At 46.3% G+C, this 20392-nt stretch overlaps 1 protein-coding gene across 1 annotated transcript in view; it reads left to right on the top strand.

Moving 5' to 3' along the window:
- Window positions 1–1345: 1345 nt before the first annotated feature.
- The window catches only part of ARHGAP44 (Rho GTPase activating protein 44), a 118395-nt gene continuing 99348 nt past the window's right edge, over window positions 1346–20392 (top strand). The window contains exon 1 of the mRNA XM_056861437.1: window positions 1346–1473. Within this exon, the coding sequence (XP_056717415.1) occupies window positions 1421–1473 (53 nt within the window). The 5' untranslated portion in view covers window positions 1346–1420. The remainder of the gene's footprint in view (window positions 1474–20392) is intronic.

The raw sequence follows: 20392 nt of genomic DNA, 5'->3' as shown, positions 1-20392 counted from the left end.
GGAAACAAATCCAGTTCACCGGATCAGCCTCCATCACTCATGTGGAGGAGTGGGGACTCGAACCTGGTTCTCCGGATCAGAGTCCACTGCTCTTAACCACTACACCACGCTGGCTCTCTGCCTAGTAAACGTTGGGATGCGATGTCACCCCATGGGTCTGGAACGACCTGGCTCTGGCCTTATTTTTAATTGCCTTAATTTACTGTTGCATTTTCTGCTATATGTAGAATCCACTTCATACGCAGCCCCTATCGCGGAAGCCAGCAGATTATCAGTTGGTCCAAAACACTTCACCAGACTCCAGCTACTATAAAAGTGCTTAGTTTATTTTCAGTGTATAAAACAACACTCACTCCCGACAATAGCTTCCCGACCACCAATACATCCAGCATATACTCCAACACTGAGCTTTACATTCTACTTACTTATATACATTTCTACCCCCAGGTATCTATCACGCCACCTGCTGTCACACCCACAGCGTTACATCACCCCACCGGCCATATCTGGCTCACTCCAGTTCATTCTGCTGCCTCAGGCTCTTGCATCAGCCCAGATCCTGCTGATCGGACAGGTATTTGGCAGCTCTTACTGACCAGCTGTCTGTCACCCTATGATGACACGCTTGTAATTTCTGACAGCCCCTTCACTCTCGACCTTTAGTGGGGTGGGGGAGGAGGAGGGCTGTTGGTTCTGATCAGAGGGAAGGCATCACCCTTGTTCGCAGCGTCACCGATACGAATACTTCCTCCTCCCCCCCCCCCCCGACCCAGCCCATGACAGCCCACGTTTTGTTTTGCTGTCGAGGCAGTTCTCCCCCGCCCACCCCGAGCGCGCAGGAGATGCTCGGCGGCGCCGCCTCCTCTCGCCTCCCCATCGCCCGGCCGGACCGCTTTGCCAAGAGCTCCACAGCGCCCCCCTCGTCACCAGGCGGGCGGAGGGACTACAGCTCCCAGCGCTCCGGGCCGGGCAGCCGCAGCGGGGAGGCCGCCGGGGTTGCAGCCTGCAGAAGCGCGGCGGCCCGGGATCGCCGCTGGGCGGAGGGGCGCGAGGCGGGGCATGGCCAGGGCCGGCGGCACGCGCTGAGCCGGCGGGGCCGGGCGCGCGCGCTCGCTCGCTCGGGGGCGGCCCCGGTTGGCGCGCCGGGGAGGCGGAGGGGAAGCAGCGGCGCGCCCGGGAAGGATGCAGGAGGCGGCTGCTGCTGCTGCTGCTGCGGCGCCGCGGCCGGGGGGCTGCCCCCCTCCCTCTCCCCCTCTGCCCTTGTAGGCTCCGCCGCCCCCCTCCTCCTCCTCCTTGCAGAAGAGGGGCCATGTAACCGCCTTCCTCCGCCCCCCCCCATCGGGACAGCCGCCGATTTCCCCTTCCCTCCCCCCCCACCCCCTTAAACGCGGCGCGGCGCTCCTCGGCCAAGGGCGCAACCATGAAGAAGCAATTCAACCGCATGCGGCAGCTCGCCAACCAGACCGTGGGCAGGTAAGGAGGAGGAGTGAGGGGGGGATCCGGGTGAAAAAACCGCTTCGGATATGTCTGCACCCCGTAGCCGACCCTAGTGGTCCGTGGGTGGGTGGGGGGGAGAAGCATAGACACCCCCACCCCTCCCGCCCATTCTGCCCCAGTGGAAAGGGTCTCGTGTTCGCGCCCCCCCCCCCTTTTGCATGTTTTGGTTTGCCCGGGTTTTGTTTTCCCTTGGGTCAAAGCTGAACTGCTCCCCCACCCCTGGGGTTCTGTGTTCCTGTTTAATGCTGCAACGCCCCCCACCCGCCCTCCGTCCCTGCGATGAGACGCTCATCGGGTTACACTAGGAGCAAGGTGATAGTAATGCTTCGGCGCTACTATCAGGGCAGTCGGTGTTTTGGAAAGGGAAAGACTTTCTTCTGCCAGCCCGGCTCCTTCAAGCTCTCTGGGACTGAGCCTTGCTGACTCCTGCTTGCCAGTTGGCCTCTGGCTGAGATGTTTGCTGTGTGTTCTTTGCTGGATACCTGCTAGGCTTCCACCTCTCGCTTATCATCAATAGTTGCTGGCAGGAAGGACAGGTCCGCACGTTAACCCAAGGCCAAGTCCGGCAAGGGGCAGTAATGATATCAGCAGACTTGGGGGTTCTGGTTTTAGGCTAATAGAAATAGCTCTCCGGTCCATTCCTCCTGTTGGCGAATTCCCTTTCCCTCCCATTACCTCTACCTAGAGGGGGTGGTTTTTGTGTGTGGAAGAAGCAGGTTGGCAGTAGTATGTAGTAAGCACAATCTATCTCCTCCCCCCCCCCCCCAATGGCTGGATCAGCTGGGGACATTGGGTGAGATTTGCTGGGCAATCCTAAACAGTGTTACATGCTTCTCTGTTTAGGTTTGCAGTGTCAGTGTGTAATATCATTTGAGGCTTAAATGCTGAAGGGGTGCTTTCCTACTTCTTGTGCACATGTAGAACTGGAAGTGGTCTTGCTTCTTGAGGGATGGGGTATTTTTCAGTCTTGAGACTCAGCCAGGGATTTCTGGCTGGCTATTCTTCTGAGAATTGGCTGTCGGGCAGCGTGATGTTGGGGTCCCGGATGTGAACTGGTGGGGCTGGATTTTGTGCTGTCATCAGCTTGGGGGGCTCTGGCCACTGAACTCCTTCCCAACAGCATGAGGCCTTGTTGTGGGGCAGTGCCACTAAGCCCCAGGAGCATCTGCCTTCTGCCGTTGGTGTGGCTGCCAGGATTGGTCTGGAGCTGTGAGACTACCCCACAGACTGATGTACTGGATGGGCCTGTTTCTAAAGCTCGCTTTATTATGGTTGTATAATTCTCAAAGGTTTTTTTTTTCCAGCTTGCAGCCTATGCAGTGTTTTGGCAGAAGGTATGATGAAGGACTGGTGGAACAGAGGGGAGGTGTGTGGCTTTCAGGCAACGTTGTAACCTGCAGGAAGGGGGGGGGAGAAACATAGCGGAGGCAGTCCTTTGGGCTTTGCAACCGATTGGTTTGATTTGTATTTTCCTCCTGATGGCTTTAATGGGGGCAACAGCAAATGCCTTGAGCATCTCTCTGCTTGTGTGGGGCTTGCAGGGGAGCAATACATCATTCATCCCTGCCAATCAATGAAGCTGATGTGTGTCAGCTGCGAGCATCAGTTGGCCCTGCAAGCAGTAGTGACCGATAATGGAAGAGCTTGTCTTGTTAAGGGCTGTCTTTATGCCTTGTTCTTCCTCTGAAGCTTACAGCTTGGCCCTGCACCATAGCTCTTTTGCTAGCTGGCTTTCTTATTAGTAGCCTCAAACCTTTTTTTTAAGGACCCTAAAGATAGCAAGCTTTGGGTTTAATTTAGGTAGCAGCTGTGGCCCTGCTCTGTTGGCTGCTCTCAGTAAGTGTGCCTAAAAGCTGACCCCCCACACACATACACAAAAAGGGTTGTGGGGGTTTTCCAATCCCACAAAAACGACTGACCCTGAAACAGTGGCATGAGCTCAGCTTCTCTTCCTTTCTCAATACCCCACCACTTAAGAAGCCTGCTCCTTTGTTGGTTAGAGACTTGGCTGTGAGAGCTATCTAGCCATGGGCATGTGTGCTTGGAGCTGGGGGGAATGGTTCACAGACTTGGTTCCTCTGCGGCAAAGTCTGTTGATGGGAATCCTGGAGCCAGTAGGGATAATAGAGGCTAATTTGCACAACAAATGACCTAGATTAGATATCTTAATGGGGTGGGGACTGAGGCAGGGAGCTGTAAGGGTACAATGTGGGAAGGTCATATGACACAGAATATATCTTTCTCGTTCGTTGCGTGCATTGAGGGATAACTTTGGCCAGCTCTATGAAACCCTCCCCAGAGCTAGATGTATGCAGCTACTGACTTTGCATGTTAATTACAGATAATGGCCACGTTCCAGTAGACCTTATGCAGTCCCTGGGGGTGCCAGGGCCTGCCTAGATGTATTCCGTGTTTCTGTAGTGTCTTTTGAAGAAGAAGAGGAGTTGGGTTTTTATATGCCGGCTTTCTCTACCACTTAAGGGAGAATCAAACCAACTTACAATCACCATCCCTTCCCCTCCCTGTGAGGTAGGTGGGGCTGAGAGAGCTCTGAGAGAGCTGTGAGTAGCCCAAGGTCACTCAGCAGGCTTCATGTGTTGGAGTGGGGAAACAAACCCAGTTCACCAGATTAGCTTCCGCCACTCGTGGAGGAGTGGGGAGTCAAACCCACTTCTCCAGATCACAGTCCACCGCTCCAAACCACCGCTCTTAACCACTACACAACTCTGGCGTGTGTAATTTCTAGCTGGTTTGGGCTGCAGGCAGATAAACAGAAATTGCTTGTAGCAATCCAGGTTATTCATATGAAGCATGGGTATTATGACTCTGCCTTTTATGGTGGCCTGCTTTAAGGGGGGGAATGCCTTGGTGTGTTGGGAATTATAAGGCTGAAGCAGGGCTGGTTCCAGGTTTTGGAAGGTATTGGGTATACAGAGCCCAGGGGTCCCCTGCCCGCCACCAGCTTCCAACTTGCAGCATTCTTCCCATCCACTTGCATGGCCCTTCCTCTGTTTAAACACAAGCCCTCCTGCTTCACGCGCTCACAGCTGCCCACAGTCCCTTTCCCCAATGGTGACGAGGAGTGCTGCTGCGGCTGCCAAAAGCACCACCACCACCACCATATATCACTTGTACAACCTTCCCCGGCAGCACTGGGCACTACATGCAGCCGAGAGCATGGGTGGCAGAGTGCTTCTAAGTGGATGGGGGAAAGATGCACTGACAGGTGGCAAGACAGCTATGCAGGCAGGGAATTGGTAGCAGTAGGCCCTGCTGGAAGAAGAGTTGGTTTTTATATGCCAACTTTTTATACCTTTTTAAAGGAGAATCGAACCGGCTTACAATCTCCTTCCCTTCCTCCCCCCACAACAGACACCTTGTGAGGTAGGTGGGGCTGAGAGAGTTCAGAGAGAGCTGAGACTAACCCTAGGTCACCCAGCAGGCTTCGTGTGGAGGAGTGGAGAAACCAACTTGGTTCACCAGATTAGAGTCCGTTTTACAATCTCCTTCCCTTCCTCTCCCCACAATAGACACCTTGTGAGGTAGGTGGGGCTGAGAGAGTTCAGAGAGAGCTGTGACTAGCCCTAGGTCACCCAGCAGGCTTCGTGTGGAGGAGTGGAGAAACCAACTTGGTTCACCAGGTTAGAGTCTGCCGCTCATGTGGAGGAGTGGGGAATCAAACCCGGTTCTCCAGATCAGAGTCCACCTCTCCAAACCACAGCTCTTACCCACTACCCCACGCTGGCCCTGGCAGCTGCCCTACCTCAAGGTATGCTGACACTGGTCTTGGGCTGAAGTATGTACTAACTGGAAAATGGAGGTGATTCATAGCCTCTCAGTGCAATCCTAAACAGAGTTACACCCTTCTAAAACCATTGATATCAAAGTTTAGAAGGAGACAGCTTTACTTAGGATTGCACTGCTGGTTGGCTTAACTCCTGAGCTTCGAAATTAGAACTTGGATCTCTAAAGTCACAACATGGACTGAAGGATCATGAAAATCAAGACCCCGCTGTGTTTTGGTGTTTCTCCTTCCTTTAATTCCAGAAGAAAATCGCTGACAATCTGACAGAATTTTTCTGCTACAGGAACTACCGGTTTACCAGTATAACGGAAGGGACAGGCACAGCTTGTTTAATCACATCAATTATTGGTTGCTTTGGTGCTGTACCTCTTTATATATTAATAGGATGCATCTCAAACATGCCTTATCTCGGTTTTTGCAGTCATGGATATCAAACATTAGCTGTATTGGAGCCTGGCCATATGGCAGGACTATCTCCATAGCGCCTTCTCTGCCCTTCAGTTAACTTAGCTGAAATCAGTGCGTTTTGTGTTTGGCTTCCTCAGAAATGGAATCTGTGGTAGATACCCTTTTGGCCTTTAGTCCTCTTGGACCTCAGAAGTTTGGTGAAGCAGCTATTGTGGGGTGGGGTGTGTGGAAACTTGGCATGTGTGGGAGGCAAAATGGCGAGATGTATACGGGCCGTTTCAGATGCTGAGAATCGATGACGATTAGAACAATAATCTGCCTTGGCTAGCAATTTTGTATAATGAGATAATTGGGTTGGCTTTGGCGAGCTCTTTGTTTATATAGACCGGGAGATGCTTGGTAATTACATATAAGCAAGTTTGTGTTGCATTGCTTTTTCAGCCTTGTTCTCGAAGGCTAATCTAGGCAGTAATTCAGAGCATGAGATATTGACCTCACTCAGCTCTTACAGGCCTTTGGTGAGATTGCTATGCTGGAGACTGTGCCGTAAGAACATAAGAAAAGCCATGCTGGATCTGACCAAGGCCCATCAAGTCCAGCAGTCTGTTTACACAGTGGCCAACCAGGTGCCTCTAGGAAGCCCACAAACAAGACGACTGCAGCAGCATTATCCTGCCTGTTTCACAGCATCTGATATAATAGGCATGCTCCTCTGATACTGGAGAGTAACATTCTTTTAAGCTCAGTTCCAGTGGGTGTAGAAGGGCATAACTCTGTTTAGGATTGCCCCGGAAGGCATGGCCACAGAGAGGCAGTTCAGTGGGCGTGCAGAAATTGAGCACTCTTGTCTGGAGGTTATGATTGCCAAATACTTAATTGGGGCCAGACTCCACCCATAGATAAAGTGGACCTGTCTGTAGTTATGTTGCTTTCTAACTGAGCTTCCATGGCCTAGTGGTATGGTTATGCCTTAGCACAGCTAGGCATTACATAGAGATTCACTTGGTAGCTGCGAACAAAACTAAATTGGGTTTTCTCTTAACCAGAGTTTTGAAGCTGGTAATAAATTCTTGTTGGCCTATTGGGGATGAACATCCTTGCACCATTAGAAAAGAGCAAGAGTCCAGTAGCACCTTAAAGACCAACACAGTTCTGGTGGGGTATGAGCTTTCGTGAGCCATACCTCACTTCTTCGGATACCTGAAGAAGTGAGCTGTGGATCACGAAAGCTCATACCCGGCCAGAAATTTTGTTAGTCTTTAAGGTGCCACTGGACTCTTGCTCTTTTCTACTGCTAGTGACAGACTAACACAGCTACCCATCATGATCTATCCTTTCGCCAGTAACACACAAATGTGGTAAAGAGTGCTTCAGAAGGTTTGAGCCAGGGATGAACATGAATTTCCAAGACCACTGTCCCCCAGCTGCCTTATTTGAAAACAGCAAATGAATGAATTTTATTTGCGGTCAAAGACCAATAAATACACACTATATGTAGCAATCATACAGCATTTCAGATAAAATACGATATAAAAACTTATCAAAATTAAAATCAGATTGCCGCACAATAATTTAACAATTATGTCTTTTCTATGAACAGAACAGCCATCAGGTTTCTCCACTTTTGAAATCCAATAGTTAAAGCTCAAACTTTGTCTGCGTCTTTGCTTTTTAATTTACTGCGTACTTTAATCTCCGCAACACAAAATTTGGCAACCTGTCTTGTGGTCAAAGGGTTTCCATCCTGAAAACAGCAAGTGCTAAGTATTCCATGGGAATCAGACATTGCATCTGCACTGACCCATGGTAAGCTTTTATGGGGCATCTGGCCCTTGCTAAAGAAGAGTGGTGAGCTAGAAAGAACTTTGGTTTTTGCCAGACTGGTAAGTTTTGTGCTGTTATTGTGAGTCAGTAAAACTGGTTCTTTTACCAGTACTTGAAAAGGAGATGTCTAGCTTCTAGAACAGGGTTTACAGATCCAGAAGGCAAGAGTTACGGAGAAGAAGAGGTAAGGGAAAACTGACATGTAGGATACCTGAGTCGTACAAAAGTTGTCCTTCTACACATGGCTTGCAAGCTTTGGTGTTCAGGGTTAGTGTGTACCACTGCTCTAATGAAGGCTGTGAAGTGCTTCCCAGTGAATGAACAGTGGTAATTGGATCTAGCAAGGTTTCCCATTGTGCTTTCTTTATTTCAATTTCAGTCACCTTTAACGGCATGATAGCTTTCTTTATTTTATCTTTCTGCACTTGTCCAGTGGGAAATCATTAGTTGGAATGACCTTCTCCATGTCTCTACTGCAGCCTAGCTCAACATGTAGAAAATGAGGCTGTCCTCTGTCAAAATAGCCATTTGGTTGGCTTTTGCCAACCTGAAGTTGGAGAGGAAACCTTGCGCACATCAGTGTAGCACGTTGGCTCATACCTGGCTCCCTTAGAAAACATTGGCATGTGTCCAACCATTCCACTTGTGAAGCTGTCCTCCTATTTAGAGAGCCTTCCTCCAATGGAAGAGCCAGCTAAATTGGAGGAGGGCACCTGGCTGGCAGAAGTTCCTGGATACATGTTATTATGCAGAACTGAGGCTTATTGGGCCTATCCAGATCTTTCCTATCATCTTGCATGAGCATCATGAGCTGATGTTCAGTCTTCCTTTACTTTCTCTGGTAGGAGCATTTGGCCACCTGTGGTCCTTTCTATAGATAACCTCTGGCTAAAATGAGAAGAAGAAGAGTAGGTTTTTATATGCCGACTTTCTCTACCACTTGAGGAAGAATCAAACCAGCTTACAATCACCTTCCCTTCCTGTCCCCACAACAGACACCCTGTAAGATAGGTGAGGCTGAGAGAGTGTGACTAACTCAAGGTGGCTTCATGTGGAGGAGAGAGGGAAACAAATCCAGTTCACCAGATTAGTGTCTGCCGTTCATGTGGAGGAACAGGGAACCAAACCTGGTTCTACAGATCAGAGTCCACCGCTCCAAATCACCGCTCTTAACCACTACCCCACTCTGGGGTATGTGGGCATATGTTGATGGCACAGCTTATGCCTGTATGGTCGCACAGAGTATCTCATCTTTCTCTACCCCCTGCTTCTATATATTTGTAAAAACGAAAAGCCTCCTGCACTGTATGTTTCCCAGTCTGTAGCTGTATATTAGGCAGACATCTTCAGTGAGTTATGAATAAAAGGAGGCTCTGGGTGAATATTTGTTTCCTGAGGCTCAGCTCTCTCCCAGGAAAGGGAAACTGAACATTTGCATTTTTAACCCTCTGGTAACTTAGCAGTGAAGATGTTTCTTCTTGGCCTTTCCATGATCACCTTCAGTATCTCAGTTTAGGAGGGAACCCTCCAGTTCCAGAAGCAAGGCTGAGAGGATAAGCCGTGCTACTCACATGCCGTCCCTTTTAAGGATTGGTGTAGATGGGGTTCCCTTCCGCTTGCATTTCCCTGGAACTCTGTAAAACATGCAAATGCAAGTTGTCATTTGGGCTGGGGAAAGGGGTAGGGAGAGATGAAGGCAAGGAGACTGGGTTGAATTAATTCGCGTCCTTTCAGCTGTCTTTGTCCCAGAAAACAAGCTCATCCTTCTGGAAGGCTGGTAATTCCCCCCCCCCTCCACCACGCTTTATGAAGAGAACAAAAAAACACGGTAATGGGTAATCTGCCTTGCAAGCTCAGCATCCAATATGTTTTCCTGAAAATATGTTTGTGAGATCTTTACCAGCCTCTGACCTTTCCTGTATAACTAGAGGTGGAAATTGTTAACAAAGCAAGCACTGGAAAGAAAACAGTTTTGCTGACAACCTCCCTTTGGTGGAGGATGCATCTGCTTTCCAGTCCTGGTGAAATGGGAACTGTGGCTGGCGTCAGTTGCAATTAATGCTGCGGCTAGTCATAATGCTTGGCATAGGGTTGCCAATAACCTGGAGGGAAAAAACCCTGTCTCTTAGTAGAGACTTAAGAAGAAGAGAAGTTGGTTTTTATGTGCCGACTTTCTCTACCACTTAAGGGAGAATCAAACCAGCTTACAACCACCTTCCCTTCCCTACAACAGACACCCTGTGAGGTAGGTGTGGCTGAGTGTGACTGGCCCAAGGTCACCCAGCTGGCTTCGTGTGTAGGAGTGGGGAAACAAATCCAGTTCACCAGATTAGCCTCCGCTGCTCATGTGGAGGAGTGGGGAATCAAACCCGGTTCTCTAGATCAGAGTCCACCGCTCTTAACCACTAATGTGTGGAAATGGCATAGTGAAGCTGTTGGTGGCATGGAAGTAACAAGCATCATCTGGTAAATAACATCGTATTAAGCCTTTTTTAAAGGGACAAGACACTTTTTTGCCAGGCTGTCTGTAATCTTAGTTTAGCATCACAGTTACGTGGGGATGTTTTGATTTTGTACTTTGGACTGGGACCATGTGATCCCACAGTGTGCTCTTTGTTTCTTAACAATGGTTAAATGGGCTCCTACATTACATTTGCACTGACCAGCCTTTGGAGTCAAAGGCTCTGCAATCCTTAAGAACACTTTCTTTGGAGTAAGCCCCATTGAACAAAGCAGGACTTCCTTCTTAGTAGATCTGTTAAGGCTTGCTCCTGAAATACCTCTGCCTACCCAGTGTTTGGATTAACATGTAACTGGCAGTAGTTTTTTCTTCCACAAAGTGGGATTTTTACCATTGGCTTGACATATCTGAATGCAGCCACACTGTGTTTAATGAACAGCTGGAATAGGTCCATCAAAGAAAAGCAGAACCTGGAGCTTGTAATTCTATACAGGTGATACAACTGTTAATATATGTATATCCTATGGAAGCTGGAGAGCCAGCATGGAGTAGAGGTTAAGAGCTGTGATTTGGAGCGGTGGAGTCTGATCTGGGCCACCGGATTTGATTCCCCACTCCTCCACATGAGCAGCGGAGGTGAATCTGGTGAACTGGATTTGTTTTCCCACTCCTACATGTGAAGCCAGCTGGGTGACCTTGGGCTAGTCACACTCTCTCAGCCCCATCTACCTCACAGGGTGTCTGTTGTGGGGAGGGGAAGGTGATTGTAAGCCGGTTTGATTCTTCCTTAAGCAGTAGAGAAAGTCGGCATATAAAAACAAACTCTTCTTCTCCTTCTTTTGAAAAGTCATCAAAAACGATTAGATCCTTCAGAAACAAGATTTGATGAGTGGTTGACTTCCTTTCTTCCTGCATTTCTCTGTTTTGTGTACAATATCTCCATTGGTAAACAAGAAAAAAACCTGAATCTGTCTGTTTAAAAAAAATCCATAAGAAAGAAGGAAATGGAGGGGAAAGCCCGACTACAGATCACGCTGTCGGAAAAGGAAAAAGGTCCCTTAAGGAAGCAGAACAGAGAGGCCCCTTCTGCACCCGTTAAGTAGATCAAGGCCAGAAAGCCTACTCAGCCAAAAAATGATCTGGCAATCTTCTGGCACCTGGCCAGCTTCTCTCTCAAGGAGTAGGGCTGTTTGAATGCAGAACATAGGGAGGGGGAGAAATGCTCTTCTTGCCCAGTGGGAGGGGCTGTGGCTCAGTGGTAGAGCATCTGTTTTGCATGCAGAGGGTCCCAGTTCAACCCCTGGCATCGCCAGTTAAAGGGACTAGGCAAGTAGGTGATGTGAAAGACCCCTGCCTGAGACCCAGGAAAGCCTGCCGGTCTGAGTAGACAATACTGATTTTGCACTGATTCAGTGCAAGGCAGCTTCATGTATTCATGTGTTCAACATTAGTTGCTGTGGATTATGTCAGTGTGGTCCTCATCCCTTATTAATTCAACGTGGTTTCTCCTGGTATCATGGCTTGCCTGAGACTTGTGCTCCTGTCTACTTGGGCAAATATCTCATGGTTTAGGTACATGATGATTACTGTCATAACTGAAACAGCCACATATCCATCCAGTTTGCTGCCTGGAGCCCATAGGATATACATATATTATCAGTTGTATCACCTGTATAGAATTACAAGCTCCAGGTTGAGCTTTTCTTTGATGGACCTTTTCCAGCAGTTCATTAAAAGCAGATTGTGAAATCGTTGCTCAAGCATTACTGGGACTGGAATCCAGTTGGCTTGATATTTTGTACTCTAGCCTTTGTCTCACTCTGCCTCTGTTGCTAGCAGGAAAATGTGCTGTCCGTGAGACTGTTGGAAAGACTTTGAACCATTTCAGGTGTAATAGAAAAAAGATGGTTTTTTGTTTCATGACTATCATAGTTTGCAGTTTCATCCAAACCAGCAAACATGGTTTGCTCTCCAAACCAAAGCCGGAGATGAGGTCAAATGGGCTCTGCCATGATAGAGAAGGAATTGGCATATGCGGGGGAGGGGTGGCACATGTTAATGCAGAAGGGAGGAAAGATGAAACCCTCATGCAGAGATGGCAGAATTGTTGGTCTTGAAAATCCTGGATGGGATTGCAGAAAACAACAGTTTGTAGCCCACATGATTTCAGCAAACAGTTTAGAAACAGTCAACAGTACTTGTTTTTTAGGTGGGGCAAAACAGCATCCAGAAAACATAGGCAAAATGCACAGAATCGCGCAGGGAGAGCAAGGTGACCCCCTGACGGTCGGGAAAGGCATGCATAATCAAAACAAAGCACTGGAGCAGTCAGTGGGGTGACCGTGAGGGAAACAGCCCTGCATAAATGTCCATTGAGTTCAGTCGGTCTTTCTCCCAGGTAAATGCACACAGGATTGGTACTCAAGTAAAATCTTGCAAATTTGCACATTTTCGATGTGTAGTTTTTTTCTGACAAGTTTAGCATTTTTTTCTTACCATAGCTCTTTTAAAAAAGCAATATGATTATTGTATTGTGGAACTTATTTTTCACTCCCTGCATGAACCTCCTTCTTACAATGTATTAGACTTCTGCTCAGTGTTGCTCTATATCAAATGAAGGTTGATCTATGATATCTTTATGGTTTGTGTTCTGGGATTTCATTGTATTGCCTACTTTGAGTAATCGTGTGCTTTTGAACTGTTTACTATTTGATCTGTGATTCTGCAGTTCTGGTAGTGCTGTGCCGCCTCATTGATGAAATGCCTTCTTCATTCATGATTTCCAGTGTGACCTTGACAAGGCTGTTTTATATCTGTACAGATGTGGGAAGTAGTTGTGGTACAGTGTGCTTTCAGCGTCCACCATATACAGTACCTAGCTTTACACTGCAGGCTTTCTCACAGTCCCTTTTCTCACCATCTCCACTTTTGAATAACACCCTAATTTTTTTTGCAAGGGGGGGCATTTGCAAATCAATCTGAACCACTTCTTCAAGTATTCGGATTTTTTTCCTGCGTGTAAAGCATTTAGGTTGGGGGCTGGGTATGGAAACCACATTTAGATTTTTACACAACGGTCAGGCATACATCTCTTGTACTGTGCCAGCATGCATGGTGGGCATGTGCTGAGGAACCACGATTTCTTAGTGCCTAAACATGCACTGCCATAGCTGTAGGTGCAGTCATTCCATCTAATGATATATACATGATTTGCTGGCTTTGCTCAAAGTGGGATCATCTAGTTGAAGGGTTTGGGGCTGTTAATGGAAAAACATGTTGCACTAGATCTGCTCAACACTTTGATGATAAAATCTTTTGCATCCTTTCTGACTCAGACTCTGCAATAGCAATGACAGGATAATTTCATCCCTGGATACTGACTTGCCCAGCTGTGTGTTATATGTTTCCCCTTGTTCGGTCTGAGAATATGGTCAGGTTCTGGGAAGTTTGAGATTCTGCTTGTACAACCCTTGTCCCTCCTGGTTGCTTAAATCTCCAGGTGGGAGCTGTTGGGCTGGGTCCAGCAGACAGTAGATGCCTCCATGAGAGAGTGGTTGCCCTCCCCTTGAAGCAGGCAGTGGTACATCCACTCCTAAGGATATTTACTCTTTGATGGGTTCAATTTTAGGCAGCTCTGTTTTAACCATTCCACTGTGGCCTCCAGACACCTGGCTAGGTTTTCTGGGGCAGCATCCGGCTGCCCGCCCATCAACAAATACAGCTGGGTGTCATCCGCATACTGATGGCACCCAAGACCGAAACTCTGGACCAGCTGTGCGAGGGGGCCCATATAGATGTTGAAAAGCATTAGGGGAGATGATCACCCTCTGCAGGATTCCACACACCAATGGATGCCATGTGGAGAGCCTCTCCCCAAGGGCCACCCTCTCTCCCCGGCCCTGGAGAAATGAGGATTGCCATTGCAGGGCTGTCCCATGTACTCCAATGCCAGGGATTACTATAGTGCACTTTATGCGGGGCTGCCCTTGAAGACTTTATAGAATATTGCGGCCAGTGTGCTGACTGGAGTGGATTGTAGGGGCCATATCGCTCCAGTCTTGTTTCATTTACACAAGCTCCCAATCCACATCTGAGCCAAAGTCAAGGCACTGGGATTGAGCTTTAAAGCCCTCTACAGCTTGGGACCAGCATACTGACGCCTACTTCGGTATGCACTCCAGTCACCTTCAGAGGCCCTGGTTTGGGTGCCCCTGCTCTCTGAGGCTGAACAGGCGGCAGCCCAAGAAAGAGCTTTCTCGGTCCTGATGCTGAAACTTTTGAAGTCCTTCCCCAGGGAGTTTCATCTATCTCCCTTTATCGTTATCTTCCACTACTGGGCGAATACGTTTTTTTTTTTTTTTTGCATTCCCACACTAACTGGTATTAACCCTCCTCTGTCCTTTGTGTGTTTTTATGTGTTTATGTCATGTTTTATTTAATTGTTTTAAATGTTTTGTATTCAATGTATTTTTCCGTAAATGCATTTCAATATCTGAAATGTTTTAATGTTCATCACTTTGGGGGAAAGGTAGCATAGAAATGTTTTTAAATAAATAGGTAAAATAGACTGTTTTTATTTTTAAAATCCTAACCCAGTGTTTGTGGGTTGCTTATTGGTTGGAAATTGGGCATTTCGTGAGTTCTAGATAAACCGCCACTATGGATGCAAACAGGCAATTAATAGAATTATGGAACGTTGGTACATATATATCCTAATAATACACATATGTTTAATACTGTGCAAATCAGTATTCATTATTTTGACTTCCATCTCATTCTGACTTTAAAGGCTGCAATCCGGGGTGGGGGGTCTCCTTAGGAGCTGGCATGACCCTGCGCTGGCATAGGTGCCACTTTATCACAGGATAAAGTGGCAAACATGCTGGCGCGGCCAGTCTGTGAACTAAATCCTGTAAGAGAACAGCAGCGCCGGTGTGGGGAAGGCGTTCCCGGGGGTGGAGTTGCCTCTAGGCAGCTTCCACAGCCCTTTCGGCTTGGGATCGCCCCCTTGAGCAGCAGCGGGGCTGCACCACCTTTTTTGGTGGTGCAGCCTTGCTTTTTTAATGGGGAATCCCCCCCTTTTTAATGGGGAATCCCCCCCTTTTTTCCCTCTGTGGCGGCTGGGAAGCCTCAGAGGAGGTGGTTGATCCGCCGCTTCCAGCGTGAACTTCCGGCAAGATGGCGGATCTGATCGCGACTTCTCTCAAGAGCTCTTGAGAGAACCTGGAGACGCTCCGAAATCGGGACACTTTAGTGCCCCGATCCACGTTCCTAAAAGGTGGAACGTGGAGCAGGAAATTCCTGCTGCCGAAGAGTGCGGTCTTGACTCCCAAACTTTCCCCCGGGAATGAAACCTGGGGGGGGGGTTGGATGTTGTCCCGCCCGGCTGAGGACGAAACCACTGCCGTGAGCGCCTCTATTGGATCCAGGATCAGATCTCCTCTACCAAACACCAGCTATTGAACCATTTTAACTACTGAAACCCCGACATCCGAGACCTGTAAGTGTTAAGAACTCCTTTTGTTTGCCTTTCAACCAGAAAAAGACTGAGATTTTCCAACTAGCTATAACACCCCCCCCCCAATATAAGACCAAGAGATAATCTGACAAAATAAGAACAATCACCAACCGGACTGAGAAATTATACATCTTTCCCCGGGTAGACATAACAACAGACGATTTGAGTGACATTGTAAGCAGCAACTGAAGATTCAGAGTTGGAAGGGGGAGGGACGAAGTTCTATTTCCAATTTGAAATACTTTCGCTTTAGAGTCTTCTTGCCACGTTTTGCTGTGAGAACGAGGAGACTTTGTGGAAGGACCGGATGTCTTTAAAGGCTTTACTAGAGGACTCTTGAAACTTGATGGTCTGTGTTACACTAATACTGCCCGCCTATACAACCAGCTCCATGGGGAACCATGGATTACAAAAGACTGGAGGAACTGTTGATGCAGCACACTGAAACACTCAACAAACAAATTCAACAATGGATAGAACAAATGTCTCAACTACTTGACCAGAAACTTGACAACCTTTTGATCGAGATTAAGACAATTAAAGACCAGGTGAAGGTGTTAAAAACAGACATGAAAAAGATGGAAATTACCATAACAAAAGTGGAGGAGGAGCAAAAGGAAATTTGCATGGAAACTAAGGATAATGAGAAACAAATTGGAGATTTACAAACACAAGGAGTGATTTTAAAGGACCAGATTGCACTTTTGGATATGAAATCGATAGAATCCAACCTATGAATACGTAATCTCGCGGGGGGAAATGGAGACACTGGAGGGACGATGATAAAGTCCCTTGCTGATATTTTCCATTTAAATGAACAAAAATTGAATTATGCATTAGACAAAATATACAGAGCTCCCTTGTCGCCAAAAATGCAGAAATCAACACCTAGAGAGATTGTGATTGTATTCTTCATTCTGAGATCATGAAAGGCAATCATGCAAATCCAATATGATAGTCCTCTTTTGGTAGATGGATTATCATTAATATTGCTAAAAGATATACCTCGTCACTTGGTTGCAAAGAGAAATGCTTATAAGGATTTCACAATGATATTGAGGGAAAATGGAATAAGATATGCCTGGCTAACACCACAAGGGCTTACTTTCATCTACAAACAGATCAGATGTGCGGTCAACTCACTAGCAGAGATTGAAAGATTTCTATCAAGAAATACAGAACTGACAGATTCCACTCAAGGAAGAGACCAAGAAGAAATACGACGGGATGAAAATTCATCTGGGCCAGATGCAGTAACTGGTCACCATGGATGCCAAGAGACTACATTAAGAAAGCAAGAAAAAACCAATAGAAACCCCCGACAGAAAAAGTCGTTTAAAAAGAAGGGATAAAGAGTTGGAGGGTACTGAAATGTTGGGAATAGGGGGAGGTGCAGGGAAATAACAATGAGTTGTTGTTTTTTTACTTACTTGATAATGTAAAGAATATATAGTTCTATCCTTGTTTTTGGAGTAATTATGTAACCTAATAGTATTTTAAATTTCTTTAATGCTAATTGAATATATTAGAGATTGGGTTACTAAGTAATGGAGTATATATGGACACTAGAAAGAAATAGACAATTTTAAATAAATATATACTAGCTCAGAAGGAATAAATACTAAAATAAAGGAGTAATCTGATTAAGAATGGGTTAGAGGAAGTTGGGGGGGAAGTTCAAATTATTATATGTATTTGATTAAGAAGGTATGCATTAAGCTATGCATTATTATTCATAAATATATGGAAAAATAAGCTATATGGAATACCGAATTAGAAATGTATTATTTTTATGGAAAACAATAAAAGGTTTTTTTAAAAAAAAATCCGCCGCTCCCAGCCACCACAGATCTACCCCCCCTTTCGGAATGGGCTCTGTTCTGGCAACAGTACGCTAAAAATGAAAAGTAGTCAATTTAAAAGCTATAAATAAATGAGCAGGTAGAATATACATTAACATCCCCCCTCCAGCTTTTTTTTGCATTTACTTCACTTAATTTCTCCCAATGAAAGCTGTCTCTGCTGAATCAATCTTGCAATGTTTTCAGCAGATGCACAGACTCAGTCTTTGGCAGGTCTTTAAGGGAAGAGAGTTACAAAGCAACCATTGTTTATCAGCACTTTTCTATATGCATTTAATATGCCGATATGGTAGTCTGATGTCTGGATAACCTAAAGCCTGGCTGTCTAGTTGGCCCCTGCAGCTGGGGGCAGTAGCACATCTGGAGAGGAGCAGGAGGCCCGTGGGGGTCTGGCTGTGGCACATGACTAGCCTGCGCTCCTGCCATTCTGTCCTGTATTTCACTGCTGTCTGCTCCTTAGATGCAAAGTATGCAAGGCCCAGGCTTGTTATGGGCTTTACAAATAGGTTTTATAGATCACACAGCTCTTGGTTCAATTTTGCCTGAAAGACGATAGACAGCCAGTGCAGTGAGATCGCCACATTCTGCAGCAGGTGACGCTTTCAAATGGCTCCCCATGTAGAGAGTAGAAGTAATTTAGCTTTGTTTGCAAAGGGCTTTTTGTGTAGGAATGAACATGGAACCTGCACCCCAGCTTCTCAGTGCATGTGTATGTGCAGGGAAGTGGAAATAGACCATGGCTCCACTGTGCATGTGTACATGTGGGAAAAAACTGCATGAATATTTATGATACAGTATGATAAAGTTTATTGTTTGCAGCCGAAGGCCATTACAACCTGTCAGATAAAACCTAGTCATAAATAATAGTATTAAAAGAGTCTGACAAAAATGCTAGTTATTAAATGCCTTGGTTAAGTACAGCTGTAGCCTGAATTTTCTTGGCTGCTAAGGCAAAGAGTGACACTCTATAGGAGTGAACATTTATTACAAGTTATCTGCAAGCAGACTTGTATTAATTCTGCTTGAAAGTTTCTTCCTTGTAAGGATTTTGTAAATTATGGATGCCCCCATTAGCTTCCTTTACACTGTAAAAGTAGAGGTTGGGTATTTCATTAGTGTCTCCATTGATCAGACTCTTGCATGTGCTTTTGGAATGGTTGTTGTTTGTGTCAAGGGCTTGCTTACTGAGGACGGGCTGACATTTTGGCAGTTTGGGTATTTTCGTGATTCTGGCTACTTATGTTAATGTTTCCTGGTCTGCATCACAGCATCAAGACAGTCCAGTATTTAGCAATATTGTTAGGAATGAGTACTTTGTAGTACCTTAGGATTAAAATAAAAAACCTCCTCTGTGTTTGATTTAGGCCACCACGCTGGCTTGGCTTTTTTATGTTCAAAAAAGGGTCGTCATGTGCTCTTGATGCAGTCGAGTATCTAGAAGGTCTTAGTTGGAAAACAAATTCTGATGCAGACCTGATTTGCCCATAAACTGAGCCGATTGTGTAGGTTTCCAGAGTCATCTGGGTGTAACGAAAGACTTCAGTAAGAATAGTCTTCACCAAAAACTCCAAACAACAATTCTGCATTGCTTTGGATGGTTTTTGAAATTTGCAAGAATAATCTTGGGTCATGTATAGGGCAGAAAAGTGTATTTTAAAATTTTAACTAATGCATTTTTATCCTGCCTATCAGTGGCATTTAACAGAAATTAAGTTATATTATATGACTGAAAATGTCAATAAAAACACTAATTTGGAAATTCTGAATACTAACAATGCAACAATGTAAAAACAAATACATGGTACATTGATGAGAAAATGAAAAAAAAATAGCTATACCCCCTTCATGCTTGCAACAAAGCAATCAAGTTGTCCAAAACTTCGGGTGAACAAGAAAGTTTTGGCTTGACACTTGATGCTCAATAGGAAAGACTCACGGTAGATGTCTGCGAGGAGGCAGTTTCATAACACATGTTGCAGAGAGATCTGTCTCTAGCAACCACCTCCCTTGTTTCTGAAGATGAAAGAACAAGAACAGGGCCTCAGTAGAAATCGTGAATGATGGCAGGTGGCTTTTCTGGTATCCTGGTCCCAGGCCATCCAGGGTTTTAAAAGTGATAACCTTCCCTTTGAACCCATAATTATCTTGCTGCAGCAGTTTGTATCAGTTGAAGTTTTAGCAGAGTCTTCCAATGCAATGAAGAAATGCAGCCTAGATGTTATTAGAGCATGAATAGACAAGCGCTGCATGTTCAGAATGACTGTTTCTGGTATACAACCCAAAGTTGAGTGAAAGCAGTGTTTGTCACAAGAGGAGGCCTCCGCTAAGATGCCCATCTGCTTTTCACAGGAAGTGCAACCCTGTACAGCACAGGCGTCTTAATCCCTGGTTGACAGTACTGTTAATCAGCCTCATCTGTTTAAGTTGATCTGTGTTTTATTGACCCCCATCCAGAACCTTACTGCATCCATAATTTATTTATTTATTTTAAACATTTGCATATAGGCTTGCCAACCTCCAGGTAGTAGCTGGAGATCTCCTGCCGATAGAGATCAGTTCACCTGGAGAAAATGGCCGCTTTGGCCATTGGATGCTATGGCATTGAAGTCCCTCCCCCTCCAAACCCCGTCCTCCTTGGGCTCTGCCCCAAAAATCTCCCACTGGTGGCGAAGAGGGACCTGGCAACCCTATTTGCATACCACTTTCTGCTCAGTTGAGGGTCCCTAAAGTGGCAAACAATCAAAACAGTGTTCAAATACAGATACATATGTGTGAGATATTTAAAATAGCCAAATGAAACAATCTCACAAACAGGCAGGAGGGCCAATGAGAGTTAGTGAAGGAATGCCAAACAAAAAAGTCTTATCCTGCTGGTGAAAGACAGTGATAGAGGGGGTCTGCCTAATCTATCTGGGAAGGGAGTTCCAGAGTTTGGGCTCCATGGCCAAGAAGGCCCTTTCTTGGGTTGCGACCCATCTAGCCTGAGATGGTGGAGGCACCCAAAGTACAGCCTCTGA

Source organism: Euleptes europaea, chromosome 1, assembly GCF_029931775.1.
Source record: "Euleptes europaea isolate rEulEur1 chromosome 1, rEulEur1.hap1, whole genome shotgun sequence".
Taxonomy (NCBI): domain Eukaryota; kingdom Metazoa; phylum Chordata; class Lepidosauria; order Squamata; family Sphaerodactylidae; genus Euleptes; species Euleptes europaea.
This window is presented reverse-complemented; position numbering and strand designations above follow the sequence as displayed.